This window comes from Ranitomeya imitator, chromosome 3 (genome assembly GCF_032444005.1).
Source record: "Ranitomeya imitator isolate aRanImi1 chromosome 3, aRanImi1.pri, whole genome shotgun sequence".
Lineage (NCBI taxonomy): Eukaryota > Metazoa > Chordata > Amphibia > Anura > Dendrobatidae > Ranitomeya > Ranitomeya imitator.
In genome coordinates, this window is record NC_091284.1 from 97,397,008 (window position 1) to 97,411,020 (window position 14,013).

The 14,013-nt window shown below is 39.2% G+C and overlaps 1 protein-coding gene across 1 annotated transcript in view; it reads right to left on the reverse strand.

The window, feature by feature from the left end:
- The window catches only part of PIPOX (pipecolic acid and sarcosine oxidase), a 110,226-nt gene that overhangs the window by 21,849 nt on the left and 74,364 nt on the right, over positions 1-14,013 (reverse strand). Inside the window, exons 5-6 of the mRNA XM_069761203.1 lie at positions 2,668-2,820; positions 949-1,107 (exon numbers count right to left, since the gene is read on the reverse strand). Coding sequence (XP_069617304.1) covers positions 949-1,107; positions 2,668-2,820 — 312 coding nt within the window. The remainder of the gene's footprint in view (positions 1-948; positions 1,108-2,667; positions 2,821-14,013) is intronic.

The following is a 14,013-nucleotide window of genomic DNA, read 5'->3' on the forward strand; positions in this document are numbered from 1 at the left end:
GTATTGTCGTTCGGCTTACAAGGAATATGCCTGCAATTACTGGATATTGTCTCTTTATCGTGTTAGGAAGATACTGAATACCTCCATTAGGAAGATTTTACCCGATAAGCACACTAGTGATATCTGCAGGATTACAATGGCATCGCTTTCTCAATTAGGCTTGGGATACAGGGCGGCTTTGGCCACGATGCAGATGCTACATCGAAGCATAATGATAATAAATACTGTACACTCGCATTGCGAACAATGAATGCAACACGCAAATAAAAAAAATCCCAACTGGTTAAGATTATTTGCGACTTGCTTGCAGGGCTGTGGAGTCGGTAAGCCAAACCTTCGACCCCTCAATTTCCTTGACTCCACGACTCTGACTCCACAGCTCTGATCCTTACTGAGCATGTGCATAAAGTGCAGCACAGATTCATCTCAACTAAAAGCCAAGATCCTTAGATCAGGAACAGAACAGACATTTACAGGACATTTCATAACTTTCCCAAATTATTGAGAAAACATTTACAGCACATCCTGCATTGTACTACTGTACCCAACGTATTATATATTTTATGAGTCAGAGTCTGACCATTTTATACCGACTCCACCAAAATTGACAACGACTACACTGCTTGATTGTCGTGGTCGCAACATTCAATTGCATTATCCTGCATGACCTGTGTGTGGGCCAAAGAAGTCACCACGAAGCCCCAGCCTAACTCATCCATTGTTTCTATAGAAATGGCATGTAGTCTGTACATCCGCATATATTTCTATGGAACAATCTACAGTACAAGGCAAAGATGTAAGCTTTGACCAGCACTGTCATTTCACAGTTCAGCTGGGGTCCCATAGGTTGGATCTCCACTGACTAAACCTTGATGGCCTATGGAGAACCCTATTAAATATACATTTTAATATAGTCTCAAGAGTAAAGTTCTCACAGAATATACTCACTGTATACATGCACTGTTCTATCACAGCTGGCTTAGGATGCAAGCCGGGAAGGTATTGACTGATAAAATTGCAGAGTATTTGGATATCCTGGATTTGATTGGGTTTGACCTGAAGCTCACGCTCTTCAGGGTCTGCCTCATTTCCACCATGAAAGCAAATCTGTGATAGAAAAGACAACATTTTATGATGCATAATGAAAAATATAATCTAAGCCACCAATCAAATGACAAGTCAGTATACTGGGACAGATATATCTATTGGTGCTGTGAAGCTGTTCTAAAACTGGTTAGTGACTTACTCCATTTAAATTTATCACGTGTCTTGAAACATTTAATAAGTACTTATGTGATATTACTTAAACATAAATGAAAAATGTGTATGGTGAGATATTTTTGTAACAGAGTGGTTGGATCTGCTCCCTTGTATTATATAGAGTACTGTACTTCTCAAAAAATTTTTTGACCTCACTGGTAAGGTTCCCCTATGTTGTTTGTGAGTCATGTTTGGGGATATAGTTTTGATGGTGATTATCTTTTTATGGTTCTACCATTCTATAGCTAAGCAGCCAAATTGACTTTCTGGTTATCTATTATCAACCAGGCAACCCCCACATTACTAACAGATGTAAATCATTCAGCTGCGGCAAGAAAAACTAAAACTCCGAACACTAAAAAATACTCGGAGGACCCCGAGCGTGCTCGAGAAATCTCGAGTAACGAGTATATTCGCTCATCACTAGTCTCCTCTGATCATCAGTCGGCCAGTACCCACATACACATTAGACCATGGCCTGAACATGTCGATATCGGCAGGTCCAGCCAACATTAGTCTCGTGTATGGGGGAATTAAATTGTGGTAAGCCTTGTCAATATGACTAGGATATAAGTTGTCTCTTCACTGACGTCACTGCTCAGATTGGAGTTGCTGGTCCAGCCCCTGACACCTCTATTGCCCCAAGCTGGGTTTCCCCTCCTCGAATTCCATGTGTCCTATTAGAGTATATGGATTGATGTCTTTACCATGAGAAGACAGCCCTTTTAAATCATTTTGATCTGAGTAAGATTTGGCAAAAGAGTAACAGAATTTAATTGTAGTTTTCTCCTCATTTCAGGCAAACTAACGTTTCTACAAATCCCTCTAGTGTTGGATGTAGACATCCAAACATGTACTCAATGTCATCAATTAATTAGTTAAATAAATCACGGGCAATTATGATATGGATGTAATTATTGAATTTTCATGTCTATCTCTTTATTTACATACTGCTTCCTGGAAGTCTCTGCAGAATTGCTTTCCTTAGTCTGTTCCTGAACTGGCTATATTTAACGCTTTTTTTCTGAAGAATCAGGGTCTGAGAAAATGTATATGTAGCATTCAGCAAAATGGAAATAGAAAAATTAGTGCCACAAAGGAAATGGCCAATATCTGTAACAGAAAATAAAGTAGTGACTTGATGTACTGTGAAATGATGTTGGAGGTACACAATGAAGTATTGCCAGGCAGTAAACATAACAATATTGGCTTGGATCACCTGTAAACCCTACACAGCCCAGTGGTGTCAGTAGGGCTCTGATGTTGTCCATCATTTAACAGATCTGTGCCCTCTGTGAATTCTGATTTTATGTTCCTATAATGGGCCATTACACAGAATTCTTAACTCAGATGTGAACATACTCTGGGAATAAAGTGGTTATACATAAAATAAGCAGATGTGTGCACCTTAAAGAGCCCTGGATACTCCTGGGAGGGTAGTCCATACAGCTCATGTTCTTCTCCATTCAGGTTTACAGCCAGGAATGTCGGGAAGTTTTGCAGGAGTCCAGATCTCCCAGGAATCGTCTCCTTCCAGTAACAGACATTAATTCTCAGAGTCTGGGAAGGAAGCACACTTATAATGAAATAAACGGCACGAGACATGGGCATGTAATAACTGTACTGTCACAAAACATTATTTGTCATGGGTACTAACCATGATGTAATAAAGGCAGCTAAATAGCTGCATTATGGCTTGCACATATACACTGTTGCCATGTAACAACATTACCCCATGCTACTTAGGATAAAATAATTATCATGCAACTTGCACAATCTAAATAATTCATGATGTCATATGGAAATAAGGAACGCGACTTTTCCTAACAGATATTGTTTGACTTGAATATTCCACTGAGTAGAAAGCAATGCCAATGGTACACAATACTGCAGAAAGCAATGCCAATGGTACACAATACTGCAGAAAGCAATGCCAATGGTACACAATACTGCAGAAAGCAATGCCAATGGTACACAATACTGCTGGCTAACAGTAAGTAACTGTTCCTATATTCTATCAAAAGCATAACTCAGGTATAATTAGTGGACTGCTGTGTAAGAGGAAGGAGTTTATTACCGGGAGACACCCCGAGGGCTTGTACAGTTTTGCAGGATTCCCATGAATATGACATAGTTGATCACATCCTGTTCATGTTACCATCTTCCTTGCCTAATTGTAATATCCATGTTACATACAGTAGTATAAGCGGAACGAGCCTCAGGTTGACAGATAACTCACCAACACCAAGTTAAAGGACATCCGTCAATAAACTGTTTATTGACTGGACACCTGTAAGTACAGTACAAGGGCCCCGATTCATCATTTCCGTTTTTTTCAAGTCACTCTTCTTTTTTGTCTTGCATTAGTTGCCATTTTTGGCCCCACATTCCTCAAATGATGCACACGATTCATGAATTTGGTGCAAAGTAAAAAAAAAAAGAGCTTTATTTCTGGCTTGAATATTTTTTTTTTAAATCAGATACATTTTTATTGAGTATAACAAAATTACAACATGTGTTACTCATAACAGTACATTTTACACAGGTAACAGTTTTTAATATAATGTAAACTATCCCTCCCCCTCCCCTCTTCACCCCCTTAGAGACCATAACGCAAACAAACAGAACTCCTCACATTCTACACATAATCAATTGGCATGCTATCACCACCCTTGAACACCTCTTATAACGTCACATCATTTCTGCCACACTAATTCCAGTCAATCCATGGTTGCCATAACTTGTGGAAAAGATCCAGCTTGTTTCTCTTGGTGTAGATGCTTTTTTCCAAAAGAAGTATATGATCCGTTTGTGCAGTGAAGTCTCTTCTAGTCGGAGGTTCCTCTCTAATCCAGAATTTTGCAATCAACTTTCTTGCAATAAATAACAGTCATGCAATTACTATTTTGGTCGAATTGTCGGTTATTATTTCTTCCACATATCCCAATATACATACTGGATCCCTAGGGCCAGTACACCCATACACCAGTTTGATACGGTTCAACACCACTCTCCAGAAGGAGGACAACTTAGGACACTTCGACAGCATGTGCAGCATACCTGCCTGAGATTGCGAGCACCTTGGGCAATCAGAGTTAGACCTCAATCCAACCTTGAATAATCTTTCAGGAGTTCTATAAGCTCTATGAATTACAAACAGCTGCGATAACCTCCCGGGTTCACTCATAGAAATCTTAGGCACATACTCCAAGATTGATTCCCATCTGTCATCATCAATGTCTCCCAATTCAGCTTTCCATTTCCCTCTAGCCTTAATAGGATGTTTAACCAGGAAGGTAAATAGAAGATCTCCGTATACCTCTGAAATCGCCCCCCTCGTACCCTGACATTTGAGGATAAATTCCAGCATAAGATCTGCTTGCATCACTATAGGCCTCTTTCTACCTTGTGTCTGGTATGTGTGACGAATCCGGTTATATTGATACAGCTCTGAGTCTGGTAACTCGAATTCTTCCTGTAGCTAATCAAACGATTTAAGACTACCCTGGCTAACTAACTGGCCCATCAGTCTAATTCCTGCCTCCCTCCAGACCCGAAAGCCTTTCATATGTCTGAATTCCTGCAAATGAATATTGTTCCAAATATGGGAGAACCTTGTAAATCCATTAACCCCCCCTGATTTGCTTCGCTTTTTCCCAACCCTTGTGAATTAGGTTTATAGTACCGTACTGAGAACCCGCCTTCATAAAATGACCTTCCTCCAAACTTTCACTCAGGAACCCTGTTTTCAGTAAATACCTCAAGCTATTAGGAGTATGTCTCCCCCCTGCCTCCTCCCACCAACCTCTAAGATGTTGACACTGTGCTGATTAAAAATATAGCCAAGTAATAGGGAGCACCAATCCACTCTCCGTTTTGGGCCTCTGAAGTATCTCCAGTTTAAACCTAGGGTTCTTACCCCCCATATTAGTTCACCAAACAGGGGTTAAATCCTACGAAACCTACACTGCGGGATCCAGACAGGGGAATTGTGTAATACATAAAGCAGTTGCGGCATCACTATCATTTTTAACAAATTCACCCTACCAACTACCGACAAATGTAATTTATTCCACGCTGAAATTTTGGTACTGATTTTTTGCAAAAGCGGGTTTAAATTTAAATCCTCAAATCTTGTTATAGGAAGGGCAATATGTATCCCCAGATATTTAAATTTTTTAACCATTTTCAATTTTGTAGAATTTCCCACTTCACCTCGACCCTCGTTATCCCCATCTATCGGCAGAACACATGATTTATTCCAATTAATCGTAAGTCCTGAAAACTGCCCAAATTCCTCAATAAAAACCACAGCCCTACTCAGAGTCCTCTCCGAATCTTCCAGGAAGAGCAAAATGTCGTCAGCATATAAGGCCACCTTTTCCTCCTTCGTTCCATATACAAAACCCTTTACCTCTTGTGCTCCTCGTAATTTAGCCGCCAATGGCTCCACAGCCAGAGCGAAAAGCAACGGGGACAGCGGACATCCCTGTCAATTGCCTCTACACAATGAAAAGGCCTCTGACAATTTGTTATTTACTCTGATTTTCACCATTGGAGCCGAATATAGCAGCCTCACCTAAGAGATGAATTTAGGTCCAAACCCCAGGGGTTCCAGCACTGACCACAAGTAAATCCATTCTACACAATCGAAAGCTTTATGGGCATCCAAAGACACCACTATTCTTTTACCAGCTGGAATTTGCATGTTTAGAAATTGCCTTCTTAAATTGATTGCCATAGATTTATTAGGCATGAAGCCAGATTGATCAGAATGAATCACCTTGTCAATCACATGAGTCAGTCTATTCGCCAAGGCCTTCGCCAAAATCTTTATATCCACCGTTAAAAGTGAAATTGGTCTATATGGCTCTGGGAGCTGTGGATCCTTATCAGCCTTAGGGATGACCACAGCAATAGCATCTCTCATAGATGGAGGCAGCACTCCTCTCTCCAATGACTCATAAAAAACCTGTTCCAATTTGGTTACTAATTCTGCATTAAGGATTTTATAAACCTCCGCTGTGATGCCGTCTGCCCCTGAAGCCCTGCCTCCCACCATATCCGCTAGAGCCACCATCAATTCTTCCTCTCCAAGTGGCTTATCCATCCATTCACTATCTTCCCTACTTAAACTGGGTAGATTAACCTCTTCAATATAATTATCTATCTGGCTTGAATATTTTTGGTATCAAAAGTCGCCAGTTGGTGTAGGGGGGACTTGTGCAAGGTTGTGCCAATTTTATAAACTTTTAAATGAATCAAGCAAAAATGTCTGGAATTGTTAGACCCACTCACCGGCATATCTAGAGCTGTATTGTGCATCACGGAAGGTTAGAGAAATATGCAAATTGTCTCTTCAGAGAGGAAGAGGACTAGAACTCTAGTGCCACCTATTGGAAGAAGCAATCCTAACAGCCAGTGTGAACCCTTTAATGAGCCTTGTCACATGAAGGTTAGAGAGTCGCGGAGCTCTCGCCCAGCGGGCGGAGACTACTGACCTGGTTGATGGACTGGAGTCCTGCAAATCGATTAGCCAATCTCTATTGGTAATGCAGTTTTAACCAGCCGAGGGAAAAACACATGGTAATTGACCAAAGTCCACATCCCCAAAGAGTCCTCTAATGATGATTTGTTGTTTTATTGGTAGATGGCAGGACCAAGTACTGGATGTCTGTACCTGGTGGAGATGGTGCAATGACTTAACCTAATCCCATCATTTATATCCAGGGTCATTGAATCCACAGTCCCAAATGAGGTCCTAGCCTCTGCTTTCACTATAGGCCTTAATCACACAATGTTTTTTCTTAAAAATAGGGAGCTAATAGATGTTCAGCAAAGATCAGAGAGACAAAATAGCCATATGCACAAGCATGTGCATAAAATAATATGTCAGCTTTATTTAACATGAATTAAAATACAAGGACAAAGACAAAAATTAACACATAAACTGACAAATTATAGTGGCATATAAAAGTTTTGGCACCCCTTATCAAAATTACTGGTTATTGTAAAAAGTTAAGCAAGTTGAAGATGAAATAACATATTTTCCTTTGTATTTTAGGCAAAAATATATATTATCATTTTTTGTTTCATTTAAAAATTACAAAAAGGAAAATGGGCCGATGAAAACGTTTTGGCACCCTTGGAAATTTGTGTGCTCAGATAACTTTGACCAAGGTTTCAGACCTTAATTAGCCTGTTAGGGTTATGGCTTGTTCAATTTCATTGCTAGGGCAGGCCAGGTGATGCAAATTTCCCAGCTTTACAAAAACCCACTCTCTTCTATCCTTGTGCCAAAAACAGCAGCCATGGGTTCTTCTAAGCAGCTGTCCAGCATTCTGAAAATGAAAATGGTGGAGGCCCACAAAGCAGGAAAAGACTCTAAGAAGATAGCAAAGTATTTTCAAGTTACCCTTTCCTCAGTTCGAAATATAATTAAGAAATGGCAGTTAACATGAGTTACGGATTTGCAACACAGGACTAGGGTAGAAGGGGAGAAAACTAACCCTGCACTATCACTAGACTGAAACCCTATGATGGAGTGGGTGACCCATTCCTTGCAAATAGACCCACTGACGATCCTAGGTTAATCTCAAGCGACAACCTATAGATAGGAGGGAGTCCCTAAAAGATCTACGGACTGGGTACAAAAACGGGTCACCTCCTAACAGAAAACACAGAGAAGGCTGCAGAAACCAACAGAAAACAGAAACTAAGTCTAGCAGAACCAGAGGTCCCAACACTGCACAAATTACACATACAGAAGACAAAGGAAAGCACCAAGCCAGAACTAAAGCAGATTAACACTGTTGTCCAGCAAGGACTGGGAGGCAGGTGCTGGTTAATAAAGAGTGATACAAATACCTGACCCAAGAGATACCCAGCCCCAGAGGAAAAAGACCAGCAGCCATAACATCACAAGAAAATGGCGGATAGTCACAAACTAAACAGATTCTAAAAAGATGAACAGTAGAGGTCCAGATAAGGTCTGGAAGGTCAAGCAAAATTTCAATGAGAGTTATTCATAGGATTGCTAGAGAGGTAAATCAGAACCCCAGCTTGACTGCAAAAGACCTTCAAAAAGATTTAGCAGGCTGGAGTTGTGGTACATTGTTCTACTGTTCCGAGACACCTGAATAAATTTGCCATTCATTGAAGAGTCATCAGAAGAAAACCTATCCTGTGTCCTCACAATAAATGCACCTGAAGTATGCAAAAGAACATCTAAACAAGCTTGATGAATTTTGGAAACAAGTCAGGTTAAAATAGAACTCTTTACCCACAATGGTCAAAGGTATGTGTGGAGAAAAAAGAGCACAGAATTTCAGGAAAAGAACATCTCGCCAACTGTTAAGCATGAGGGTGGATCAATCATGCTCATGGGTCGTGTACAGCCAATGGTATAGGGAACATTTCATGGGTAGAGGTAAGAATGGGTTCAATAAAATTTAAACAAATTTCGTTTTCCGTAAAAAAAAAAAGCTGATGCTGAAAAGAGAGGTGTCAGACAAACACTCCCATTATTACCCTGAAAGTAAAAATCAATAAATGCACACACACACACACACACACACACACACACACACACGTCCTTTATTTTATAAAAAAAAGACAGACACCCTCTTTCACCAATTTATTCCCCCCCCCCCCAAAATTCCACGCCGGTTTGCCATAGTCCAATGGACACGCCGTAATCCACATCGATGTCCCACGATGAGCCTCATCCAAAATTCCAGCATTCCTTCGTCAGGAGTTTGTCCGAAACGCGCGTCGGGCTGCGCTACCACAGGACTAAGCTACCAAAAGGTATTGACCGACAATAATATAATTTTAGGTCCCCTCCGTGCACTTTGTATATTTAGCATTTTTTCTATCTCAGGAATATTGCAGCATGTAAGCACTTTTTAGAAGTCTATGTAATTTATCCTTGGCACAAAGTATATTTTTTTAGCCTTACTTATGTTTGCTGGTTATATGCACAGCACTTAGCACTTTTTTGGGGGGCTTAGGTCAATTTGAGCATGCAAGCAATTTATTTTTATTTTTGGCACAAAGCATTTGGTTGCTGGTTATAAGCACAGCACTTTGCACTTTTTTTGAGCTTAGAATTGTTCTAGCATGTAAGCACCTTTAGGAGCATATGTAATTTATTGTTTGGCACATTGCACTTTCCAGCTGGACTTCTTTGTGATTTACATGCATAGCACTTTTTGTATATAGGCAATCTAGTCTTTTTAATATATTGCACGTTATATTAGTGTGAATTGTGATAAAAAAATATATATCTTCGCATGTATATAGCACATTTATAGGCATTATTTTGATTTTTATTTTTATTTATTTTTTGGTAGGGATCTAATAATATCATTTTTGGGTTTTGCTGCTATTGTACCATTCCTATATGTCCTGTGGTTCGTACTAGTATTTGATTTTATATGATACATATTTTAATGAATTTTGTTGCTACTTGAATTATGTAATAAAAGCAGATTTTAATTATATATCCCTGGTGTGGTGCTAATCTCTGGTGTGTCTATGGTTATGGTGTTCGGGCTGTTTTACTCCACGTGGTGGTGGTGGTAATCACACATTTGCACAGAGTACCTGAAATTGATATATAATTTAATTTTGATCCAAACAAGATATCTAATATGTCTCTTGACATTGTGTGGTACTTCTGTGTTTTAATATTATGTTACACAAACTGCTGGATCTCACAGCGCTCCATGATAGCTGGCAGTGGCTTTGTCTATGCTGTCGTACAGCATATGTGACCAGTGGCAACCTTGCTGACATCACGGGGGCTGACTCTTGCTCTACCCTCAGTGCGAGAACTGACAGTGACTGCTACAACTTATCAAGCGCGGTTACAGATGCTACTCTCTATGCACAGAGAAGTGACTGAACCGACGCCGGAATCACTCCAGTGGATAAATCCTGAACGCTGCTGGGAGTAATAAGGCCTATTTCCTCCCTGCAGCAGGGTTCTAAGTGCGGGCATCGGACAGGTCCAGAATGCCATTAACCTGCAGATTAACCATATATTCGCAGGTTAATAGCGTTTTTTCACGTGACAGGTTCCTTTTAATATCATTTTAGGGTTTGGGAATTGTATTCCTTGGATGTCCCGAACTGCTAGTGCATTGATAATTGGGTTAATTTCCTTACAGGATCAAATTATGAATCACCAGGATGCAGAAGTGAGGAGAGGGTCAAACTGGTTATTCAATGTTTGGGGGGCAAAACTAAAAGTAATTAGTATTATAATGCTGTACTGTGACGCTCAGAGTATGAGAAATCTGGTGCATTCCAGAAAGTTTATAGAACAAACTTTTCTTCTCTGGAATTGACTTTTAACTGATATTTTAGTATGTAGATGTAAATTAGTCATTCACTTCTTATCTAATTGTTTTATTATACAAACTTCAAAGTGGGAGAAATCATTTTGAACATATTTGCACTGATCCAATACTTTGATATGACAATAGAACAAGGACTTTAACTTTTCCTATTGTAATCTCTTTCATTCTTCACTGCCAATAGTTCTCTGTTAAAGTGTCAACCTGTTCTTTTGGCAAAGGTTTAAAATCATCTGAATTAATATAATATTTTAGTGTTCTCCATGGCTCACACATCATTCAGTCTGCTGTAACTGCTTTATTATCGCAGAGCAATTGTATACTATGTATATTCTGTAATGTTCTTGGAAATAAGTGGTTGATTTGTGCGCATTAATATGAACAAAGGCTACAGGAGATGATGCAGGAAAAATGATGGAAACTTTGAGATGTATACAGATTCGTGTAAATTTTAATATAAAATCATGAAAGCTCAGTGCAATGAAACAGTTATTGTCAGAATGTATTGCAGTATAATGCATAATTATATCGTTACCACTCTGATTTCTACCGCAGGCACTATATGAAACATGAATGTCATGTACATAGCTTGGAGGACATGACAGTGGAGTATTAAAAAATTTAAAGAATATAATTATTCTATCAAACAGAATGTGGGATCTCATTTGCAGAAGGTTATACATTGGCATCGCAAGGTTGTGTATTAAGTGTCATTTTGATAGTAACTACTTATTGTTTGTTTCTTTTAAAGATTGAAATCTAGATGTTAATAACTGGAAATGGAGCCAATACAAGAATCAATATTTGATATTATTTAAGATTCAATAAAAGTGTACAACAAAGGCAAATTATGTCCAAATTCATATGGAGTCACTGCCTTTATCAACATAATGATTGGATATGAGCATTCTTGTACTCATTTTTCTTCTGTTATTGAGTTACATTTCTCATCTTTAAAAATGTATTTTGTGTATATTTATGTGTAAGCACAGATCCTGCAAAAGTTACCGTCACTCAGATAACAGCACTGGGATACCGCGGTACAAAAAAAGTGTAAATCGGCTCTGTTCCAGCAAGTGTTGAAACTGTCTCTCCCAGAGATCGCATGACATTTTTTATGTCATGCAATCCCTGCAGCAGCTCTTACTTCCTCTGGATGTATGTGGTCTGTCCAAAGGTGGGTAGAGTGAAGCCAGCACTGAATAGTCGCAGTGGATCACGTGACATAACAATGTCATGTGATTTCTGGGACAGCCAGCGCTGACAATGCTGGAACAGTGCTGGTGAAAGAGCTTACTATAGGTGTTATTATTTTACTGGGGGCAAATATACGGATCGAGAAGGGGTTGTCCGATAAGTGAACAACCCCTTTAAAGAAAGCTTTTTTATGTAGATTCAGTAGTTATAAAACAACAGATTAATGGCCGGATTAATCAAAGCTTGTACGCCAGTATGCTGGCATAAAAAATGTTGGCACAACTCAAGGCTAAGCTAATATTTAGCGACTTTTGCCATTTTCAAGCCATCTTTGAGAGTTCTGACAAAGTGGTGTCGTTGGGGCATGACAGTGGTGGGGTGACCGCAGCTTGTCAACTTAATTACGAATGGTGGGTTTTACTACGCCACAAATCTTACTACAGCCACGACTAGAGTAGGATTTGTTGCAAGGCTCACAAACAGGTCTATACCACTTGTCCGAACTCTTGATTCATGAAGAGGCACATCTCTTCACCTCACTCCGGCACATGTCCTCATCCAGACCGTGGTGAACAAAGCAGGTCTTGATTAATTGGGGCCTAAGTATTATCCTTCCAAGGTCCTTCACTGGTTTTCTGCTGCTGCTCTGGTCTCTGCTGTTTGTCTGCAATCTGATGTCGCATTGACAGCACAGTCATTGTATATGGCAAGAGATTCTGAACTCACTTACTGGCTTCAGTCACCTTTAGCTTAATTACCAATAAACAATCTATCTTGCTGATGAAAGCAGTATAAATGCTGTAGGTCCTGGGCATCGAGTCCTCATAACCCGGTAAAAATAGGATTGGAGAGAATTTAGCCATAACAGTAAAATATATGCATGTTTCCAGTCTGGATGGAGGACTACTATTCATGAAGCATTTGACAGATATAGAAAAGTGGACTCAAAAGTCATGAAATCACTGGAGATAAGAACAGAAGAAACGACTAACAGTGGTCAGACTACTTCTGAATAACTGTCCAAGTCATAACAAGCCCAAACACTACAGTGGATAAATATCACCAAAGCCAGACACAGGTAACCCATCTGTACATGGCAAACAAAATCAGTGTATGTGAACCAGCATCTTGTGAAGATGCTGTGAAGATGCTTGTGAAGAATCCAATAAAAGGATACAAACTGATAAGGAAGAAAAGACTAGCATGAAAAATAAAGAAATAAAGCAGTCAAACTATTGAAATATCTGTCTGAGAAGAAAGAACAATCAGAAGGCATGGAAAGGCAAATTAAACTTCTGAAGGAACAGAAAAAACAGCTGAAACAAAACTTGGTGGATAAAGATGAAGAAAACATCTTGAGACAGAATTTATTAAAACTTGTTAAAGTTACTGTAGAAAATAGATGGAAATAGACAGAAAACTAAGGCAAATCATAACTTTTGCATGCTCACTTGACCACAGTTTTGGGTTGATTACAAGCTGGGACTTATGGACTCAACCTTAGCTGTTGAGAAGTGGTGATGACATATTCAATAACTCCAGGCTTATGCTTTGGAGGGACTATCTTTAGCAGACGGTAAATTGTGCAGTTTTCTTGACTATATTGTATGACCTCTCTGGTTTGTTTTTTCTTGTTTTTCTGTTATCCTCCAAGTTGTGGTGATGTAACTTGAGTCTGATGGGCCCCGGGGCAAAATTTGAACCGGGGCCCCCTCCATCCTGGTATATATGTCCCTCATCCTGGTATGTATGTCCCTCATCCTTGCCCCATTCTGGTATATATATATATATATATATATATATATATATATATATATATATCCTGGCATATATGTCTCTCATCCTGGTCCCATCCTTATATATATATATATATATATATATATATGTATATATATATATATATATATATATATATATATACATATGTTCTCCATCTTGGTATATAGGTCCCTTATCCTGGGCCCTATCCTGATATATACACTGCTCAAAAAAATAAAGGGAACACTAAAATACCACATCCTAGATATCACTGAATGAAATATTCCAGTTGCAAATCTTTATTCATTACATAATGGAATGTGTTGAGAACAATAAAACGTAAAATGATCAATGTAAATCAAAATTAAGATCACATGGAGGTGTGGATTTGGAATGATACTCAAAATCTACGTGGAAAATCAAATTACAGGCTGAT